This window comes from Anastrepha ludens, chromosome X, assembly GCF_028408465.1.
Source record: "Anastrepha ludens isolate Willacy chromosome X, idAnaLude1.1, whole genome shotgun sequence".
NCBI lineage: Eukaryota > Metazoa > Arthropoda > Insecta > Diptera > Tephritidae > Anastrepha > Anastrepha ludens.
Genome location: NC_071503.1, coordinates 74,754,471 through 74,763,430, shown reverse-complemented (window position 1 = coordinate 74,763,430; position 8,960 = coordinate 74,754,471). Strand labels below are relative to the sequence as shown.

Here is an 8,960-nt window from a genome sequence, read left to right as displayed (position 1 = left end):
ATCTTGGAATTTATATTGATAATAAGTTAAAATTTAAGGAGCACGTTGAATATACAGGGTTTGATTGAAAAGTAATGATCCTTATTTTGTAAGCAGTTTTATTAAACCTTTTGGCTTATACAACTAATATTCTTCAAAATAGGACCCTTGAGCGTCAATACACCGCTGGTAGCGGTCCTTCCACTGCAGGAAAAATTATTTTCAACTTATCCGCCGGGATCGCGTTCAATTCGGCGGTCACAGTTGTTTGGATCGCCTCGATGGAGTCGAAACGCCTCCCCTTCAGCTTTCTTTTCAGGCGTGGGAACAAGAAGAAGTCCGGAGGGTACAGGGCTGGGCTGTAGGGAGGGTGGGGAAGCACCGGAACACCCATCCTGGCCAATGCAGAGGAAGGCGGTGTGCGCCGGCGCATTGTCGTGATGAAGGGTCCAATTGTTGGCGAGGTCGGGCCGAACCGGGCGACAAGGTTTTTCAGCCGAAGGAGCACTTCTTTGTAAAATGCCGCCTTTACAGTACTTCCTGGTTCACATCTTTGACTGTTTGCGTCGTCGAAGGCCTTCCAGATCGCTGTTCGTCTTCGACGTCCTCCCGGCCTTCCTTGAACGACTTGTGCCACCGTTTTACCTGGGCACTGTACAGAGATTGGTCCCCGTAAGCCTCCTTGAGTAGCCCAATTGTTTCGGTACTCGTTTTGTTTAGCTTTACACAAAATTTTATCGAGTAACGTTGCTCCAACGATCACTGCATTTTCGCCACTGCAAAAGCACAGTGCTCCTAAAGCAAGGGCAGGGTTTTTGAAAATGGATCCAAGATTTTCCAACGTAGAGTTTTCGTATATGACCTCTAGATTTCAAATTTTCAAACCCCGAAATCGTACCTGATCCTATTTTAAAGATAAATGTATGTATTACTTATGTATGTACTTAAATGTAAACCACTTTCAGCGTAACCCAGGACCAACGACGGGGACGTAGTGGTAACCTGGTCCCATTTTGTTTTTTAAATTTTTTTTGGTTGATTTTTTGTTTTTTTATATTTTTTTTTTGGTTTTTTTTTGATTTTTTTAAATGTTATTATTAAATAAAAACTTGAGCGATAACGATACTCCTTGGAATCGAAATTTTGATTATGCATTAAGTGATGAAAATTCTACAACTGCTGTAAAAAGCTTCTCTAAGTATAACTCATCTTCGATTGTATTTATTTTATATCTCTCCCAAGTTTGCGAGAATTCACGGTGGAGTGACTCTCCACTTTGCTCGGACCAATATCCTAGACCATCATTGTGTTTTATGAATTGAAGACATTCCATAATGTGGGTTTTTAAGACATGAACTTTTAAGGTTACTGAGATGTCTTCAATTTCATGTAAAGCAATCAAAGCTTTGTTTAACTTATCCAAATGAACGTTTAGTTCTGGTCCTACTTTTCCAGATGTAAAACTACAATCGACAACTTTATTCATTATTACAAAAGCATTGGTAAAAGGTATGATTTTTAAATATCCCACAGTTTCATAAATCTCAGGATCATTTAGTTTGTGAGCTTCTTTTAAAAGTTTCCTACATGCATTGCCTTCGAAACAATCTCCGTGGTAGTTTTTGGAAATAAGTTTTAATTTTTTTGGCCATATGAAAGCTTTATCTTTTCCCAAAAGGGGTACTAAACCTTTCCAAAACAGATGGTTTACGAAGCCCATTAGCACGTGTAATTCAGGAATTACGCATTTTTCTAACACAGTGATGTCATCACTTCCGGTAAATAGAGGGAGGTTAATAGTGCTATGAAACTCTTTGCTGTTTTTCTTATTTCCACCAGCAAGATTGAACTGTTCATAATCGTTTCTTAAATCTCCGTATGATTTCAGTTTGATAACATTGCTTTCAAAATTATCTGCATTGGAACTACATTGATTGTAAAGCACATCTTCCTGTCCAGATGTCTTGTTTTCTTTCAAGTCGTTAAGTGAAACAAAACAATAAGGACAAGGAAACATTGCAGATGCCGTCTGTTGGCCATTTATGATAAGCATCAATTTAAGATCCGAAACGAACTTGAAGGGAATGTTATTTATTTTAGTGATGTCAAACAAAAGTTTAACGTTTTCATACGTTTCCTTTATCTTAGGTACAATGCATAGTAGTATAACTCGTTTCACGCTCATCAATTTTGCTTTCTTACTTGCGCTACCTCCCTCAGAATAAAGACTTCTCTGATTTTTATCATGAATTGTTAAATCATCATAATTAAAATCATCACCATCAGAATTTTCTTGAAATATTGATAAAGAAATTTTAAAAAATCCGCGGCCCCCGTCAGCCATTGCTTTAACACAAACATTCCCTTCAAGTTTTCTTTCCATAATTACTGCATCAAAAAGTTCTTCCGCATTTGCGTAAACTACTGGTCTTTCTTCTTTTTTTGCATCATCACAATCAAAAAAGTATTTATCTTTTTTATATATATCTTGTAAAAGTTTCGATTTTTCTGACATGTGCTTCTTATAGTCAACGGGTACTGACTTTCTTCCAACATTTGATCTTAAAAAGTTAGCAATGCTTTTCATTTTATTACTGGATAAGCCAAGGTTTACTCGCAAATTATCCAAACGCTCTTCACTGAACGTAATGTCCTTTTTTTCATTAGGATTAACAACAACTCTCATTTTAGAACCCTTCGTACTCAACTCAATTTTCTTATTCTTAATGTGTCGATTTATATCGTCTTCAGAATCAATTTTGGTTCTAATAATAGTTGACGCAACGATTTCTTGCTTGACATCAGGAAGTTTTTCTATTATTTTTAAAGCATTGCCTTGAATATTATCACATGAATGTTTTTTGCCTTTACCAATTTCTTGTAAGCATTTTTTACATATTTGTATATTAGTTTTTTCCTTTTTTTGGCTGTCTTTCTTTGCAAGTTTGTCAATATTTGAGGATCCATAAAGACCATTAGTTGTATCAATCTTAGTTTCGAAATTTTGTTTACAACCCTTACCCTTTACTACTTTCTCATGACCTTTATATCTGCCTGTTAAACATACATAACAATTACAACTGTCCATAGATGTGCGAGTACTTTTAGGTAAAACCAAACTATTGTAATCTGGCATGTCTGGAAAAGGTCTTGTAAAAATGTTGTTACTTGCATCAAAAAGTGTGAGGTAGCAAGTTCTGCATATGCTAAGGGGGTATTTTTCGTTATTTAAATCATAATCTTTGTTTATAAATTTCTTTATCAATGTTTCATACTTTTCGTTTATAAGAAATTTATTCGGCTTTTTTTTGCCAAAAGAAATTTTTGTACCGCAAGGTCCGCAGACTTTACGTCTATTTTCATCGTGAGAACAAGCTTTCGTATTGTCCATTGCACCATTCTAAACAAGTCAAACACTACTTGAAAATATCTGCAAAGCCTTTTTTATTCGTAATTTAACAAAAATTATTTCAGTTTTTTAGTGTTGAATAGGACCAAAATGTTTGCGTCAAAGGTGATTTATATTAGGATTGTGAGTTTATTTTAAATTACAGGTATTTGTGTTGTTGAGATGATGGCTGCTAGACTACAAGTGACTTTTTAGATATTGTGAAATGTACAAATAAACGTCTAGCCTGGCAAGGCCTACTAGATCTTTATCTGGCGTAGACATGAACCTATGCACATTTAAACTGAAAATAAGTAATGTAAATCTTTCAACTAGATTTACCACAGGTAAACTTACTCTATCTTTAAAATAGGATCAGGTACGATTTCGGGGTTTGAAAATTTGAAATCTAGAGCTCATATACGAATACTCTACGTTGGAAAATCTTGGATCCATTTTCAAAAACCCTGCCCTTGCTTTAGGAGCACTGTGAAAGCCTAACACACTTTTAAAACAGCTTTCACGCGCGGAGCGATGTTGACTGCACCGCTGTTGCCAGCGAACTGGGACCGGTTTCTAGTGGAAGGGAATAGGTCCAACGATTCGCTTGGCAGACTCTCCGCGCGGGGAGGCTCATTACTTTTTAATCAAACCCTGTACAGTTAATAAGATTGCGAAAAAAATTGGAAAGACATAGGAAAAGGTATACAAGTTTGGTTTATAGATCAATAGTTGAGCCGCATTTTATATACTGTCCAACAATTTTTTTCATGGCTAGCGACACACAAGTTGAAAAACTCCAAGAATATAAAAACAGAGCTATGCGACTCATTTTGAATAAGCGTTATGATACACATACAAGAAATAATCTGAGACTTGAATTGGCTGAGTGTGAAACAGCAAATATTTTATCACGCTATGAAATTCGTTTTTAATATAAAGCAGGGCAAGTTACCGTGTTACCTGAGCGATAATCTCAGACACATAAACGAAACCCATTCATATTTACTTCGGCAAAGTAATAGTTTCAGACTACCACTGTTAAGAAGCGAAGTTGGTAAGAGAAATATATTCTATAAAGTATTAAAATGTTTGAACGAGTTACCATCTCAAATAAAAAATTCTGATAACACGCGCACTTTCAAGAGGCTGCTATTTAACCACTGTAAAACGTTGCCGATTAGATAGAAACTAGACCCTTCCTTTCCAAGCAGTGGGAATATGCATTACAGTAACTATGTTAAACTATAAACTACGCTGTAAAGACTTGAAAATTGTACTCTATAATTTGTTTAATTGTCCACATATATCTATGTAGGAAAAGTATTATTTTCCTATTTAGCATATAAGCATATTATTGTATAAATTAGGTTTTAAGACCGTAAAAACTAAATAAATAAATAAATACGAAAGAAACTACGGACTTCGATGAGAAGATGAAGTGCAATTCATTCATAAGAGGTATATGAGATCCGGACACAAAACGGGAAGCGTACTCAACACCGAAGGGGAGGTTTGTTGAAACAGTGTCACTTGCGCTGACAGAGGAAACGGCAGCTCTCTTAAGCAGCCAGTGCACAACGTCCATCGTGTTGATGTTGAAGAGCCTACCTCAATGGAGGAAACCTCGAGGAAGGTATTAAGGGTTTACATAAAGAAGCTAGTGTTACAACTGCGGTAAGACCGGACATATGACTCGAAATTGTAGTATACCACGTAGCCAATCGAAGACGAAACCAGGAGGAAAAAAAAGAAGCTCTGAAACTGACAATGGCGCTCCCGATGCAGAGTAGGCGTTAAGCTTGTAAAATGTTCCTCGTGTTTTTACAACAGATTCTGCATCGTCACCTGATGCTTCCAATTCGCGGCAAACCTTGTAAATGAATGAACGCGCATACTTAAGAAAATAAGAGATTCCTAAATCGGTATGATTTGCACATATAGCGACGGTAAGTGCATGATGTCTCCTGAGTTAACTTGTAGTCCTTCGAGGCTTATCTGAAAAAGAGGAAAAATAAAAATTTTGATTTCGGGAAGTTATAGCCACATAAGTACATATATGCACTTACTCAATTACCGTATGCACTCTTTGTATTTACTTGGCTCAATGTCGATATGGAAATAAACAAAAAACAGCAAAAGATTTTTTTTACAGTGAAAGCTACCTTGACAACGAACAGAAACTTTAAACTGTTTGACCGATCCTTTACGAGATATAGATCACTACAGCCATCTACCGAAAAAAATATTGGATTTTTTCCCCCAAAACTAATATAAACCAAAAAAATTGCCTCTATTAGGAAAAGTTAAATTTTATACAAAAACGAACATTATTTAGCTGAGTTCTATTCTTAATTATGAAGTGAAAAAATGCGATAAGTCTAGAACTAGCCATAAAAACGAGGTTAATCAAAATGGTGAATTCATTAAGTTCTGAATATAAAGATGGTGAAAGTCTAGAAAAACAAATGAACAAGTTTTTAAAAGACTTAAGCAGTTGCAAAATAAGTGCCATTTGAAATTAAAAAAAGGTGCACCACGCTGAGTTCAATTTGCGCTTTTTGAGACACTAAAAGAGGAACTGACCAGTATAAAACTAAATATTATAGAACCAGTCAGTGAACCGACCGAATGCATCAACTTAATAATTTTAGAGATTTGAGTGTGTACTGGGACCCATGTGTTTTTTTTAACAAAGAAAAACATAATTTTTTTGATGTTGACGATAATAGTCATTTTAAGTAGATTTGTTGAAATCACTTTTTGAATATGATATCTCTCAAATGGCCGCCTTGAGCCTGTACGGCGTATTGTGCCCGTTTTGCAGCATTTTCCATAGTTTTAGCTAACATTTCGGCTGGAATAGCGGCTATTTCCTCACGGATGTTGTTCTAGAGCTCTTCTAAGGTCTTTGGCTTATCAATATAAACCTTTGATTTTAAATATCCCCACAGGAAGAAGTCAGGTGGCGTTAAATCGGGCGAACGCGATGGCCAGTCAAAATCGCCATTTTTCGACATCAAACGACGAGGAAACAATCTCTTCAAAAAATCGATTGTAGTGCGAGCTGTGTGTGGTGGAGCGCCGTCTTGTTGAAATCAGAACTGCCTCATACGCTTTCGACGAATAATTTGCATCACAAAAGTGGTTATCATATCCCGATAACGCTCCTGATTGACGGTAATAGCTTGACCATCTTCATTTTCGAAAAAAAACGGCCCAATAATCGTTTTCGCACTAACGCCGCACCAAACAGTGACTTTTTCGTCGTAAAGAGGTACCTCTTGAATTTCGTGAGGATTTTCAGTGGCGTTAATACGGCAATTTTGATTGTTTACCGTCCCATTCAATAAGAAATGAGCCTCATCGGACATGATCATTTCGTTCCAAAATTGCTTGGCATCTTCAGTCATTTCGATGACTCTTTGGGCCCATTCCAGTCTACGAAGCTTGTCCGCAGGCAACAATTGAATTTTGTCAATTGAATCTTATACGGGAATAAATGCAAATCAATGCGGATAATTCGTTGTAAAGTGGTCCGAGCAATGTCCAACTGCTGAGAACGGCGATTTTGGGATGTCCTTGGCGACGTCTCAACACTGGCCCGAAAATTTAAACAAGTGTGAGATATACTTTTCCGAACATCGACGAATACATTTTCGAACTGGCAGGTTCTAAAATTTCCATCACATTAGTTTCTAACTAGGCTTCTAGATGATTCCTTTAGACTTAGAATATTTGAAGTTATATCACCGACGATAACGGTTTCTGTTATTGTTCCTTGCTATAGGGTGTCCGATTGCAGAATTAGAAATTAGAAAAAGGGATTACTAATGACAAAAGTTTATTTCAATAACTATTACAAAGAAGACAAGTGCGGATTTAATTTTTTTAATAATATGCTCTTATGTTGACCATTAGTCAAATACAGGAAATCAGGAGATTTGGGTGGCTAGGATATGTCACCGAAGTTAGGGAAGAAATCTCGCAGAAGCACCATTATTTCTCTGGCCGTGTGAAGTAACTGTTGATGTTTTAATAATTGGTTCTATCCTTTAGAAATCTTCGGGAACATCACACCCATGAACGAAATTGAATATCGACGCCTCCAGATCTGATGCTGCAGCACGAAGGAACTATATTACCTATACGGCAACCTCAAAAAATGGCACACAAACAAATTATACTCGGATCGAGAAAGAATAGAAACGTTGTAGAAACCGACCATAAACTATTGGTTACACTTGTCAAAAGGGAGCCCAGGAAGCAGAAATACAAAGCAAGGAGCGTGATTACATTTATCATGACAAATGTCACACACGTTATTTGTTCCTTTCTTTCTCACTTCCTCTACGTGGCGTCCCTTGGATAGTCTACGAACATCCGTCCGTAGTGAACTAATGTTTACAGCGAGCCTCCAAGCTTTAATAATTTTGCGTCGGATTTGAGGCCCACCATGTAAAAGAACCCATCCAATGAAAGATCCAAATAAGCCTCGGATAAGGTTTCCTCCTGTTGACGACGAACTCCAATTACGTTTTTCGGACACCGATTTGAGGATATGCACCTGGCACGCCAGAACCCTTTACGGATTGGGTACCAGCTGGTTGATGCCATCAACGAACACAAGGCTGACATCGCCACGCTTCGGGAAATGCAATGGATGGATACTCCAAAAAGCCTTCCTCTGGCGTCAAGTACAACTGCCATGAAACGAAGCACGAATTCGAAGTTAGCTTTACGGTAGGCCAGAGACTGCGCCACCACGCCTTCCGAGTCAAGGTTAGATTCCACAACTTCAGCCTCATCTCTGTGCACGCCCTGACGTACGAGAAGTCATCGTTCCACAGAATGCTTCTATTAAAGGCTGGAAGAAGCCTACGACCACTGCCCTTGTTACGTTTACGTCTTTAATGCCAAGGCGGGCAAGAAGAAGTCTTTGGCTCAACAGCGTACACGACGAAACTACGGTACGAGGCCGATCGACTTTGCCGCGGCGAGAAGCATGGGAGGAAGTAGCACCAGACACCAGCATGTGCTTGACGTGCGCACGATCCGAGGAGCCAACATAAGCTTGGAATAAGCTTGCTTAACATCGCATATAAGGTCTTCCCGAGCGTATTGTGTGAGCCAATGAAGCCCATCGTCAACAAACTTATTGGGCCTTAGCAGTGCAACTTCAGACCTGCTAATTACAACATAGACCTAATCTTCACAATACGCCCAATCCTGAAGTAGACCTGCGCAAAAAATCTTGACACACACCATCTTTTCGTCGATTTTAAAGCCGCCTGTGATAACACCGATAGAAATCACCTCTATGCCGCTATGTCTGAGCTTGATATCCCCGTAAAACTAATACGGTTGTGTAATATGACGTTGAGCGCTATTTTAATCTTTGTCAGAATTGGAATAGGTAACCTCTCCGAGTCGTTCTATGCCAAACGAGGTTTGAGACAAGATGATTCTCCATATTGTGATTTTTTCAACATCTTGCTGGATAAGATAGTACAACTTAAATCAGAAAATTGCCAACTAAAATCCAACACTGAGAAAAATGCATATGAAAAACAAAATACAAATGCTAAAAAAC

At 37.9% G+C, this 8,960-nt stretch overlaps 1 protein-coding gene across 1 annotated transcript; it reads right to left on the bottom strand.

The window, feature by feature from the left end:
• Positions 1-1,126: 1,126 nt before the first annotated feature.
• On the bottom strand, positions 1,127-3,775 carry LOC128870220 (uncharacterized). Its single transcript, XM_054112817.1, has one exon. It carries the CDS (start codon positions 3,368-3,370, stop codon positions 1,127-1,129), a length of 2,244 nt encoding a protein of 747 aa, XP_053968792.1. The 5' UTR covers positions 3,371-3,775.
• Positions 3,776-8,960: the final 5,185 nt, after the last annotated feature.

Bases quoted from the DNA above. Each gene is read 5' to 3' on its own strand.
- LOC128870220 (XM_054112817.1), bottom strand. From the start codon at position 3,370: ATGGACAATACGAAAGCTTGTTCTCACGATGAAAATAGACGTAAAGTC.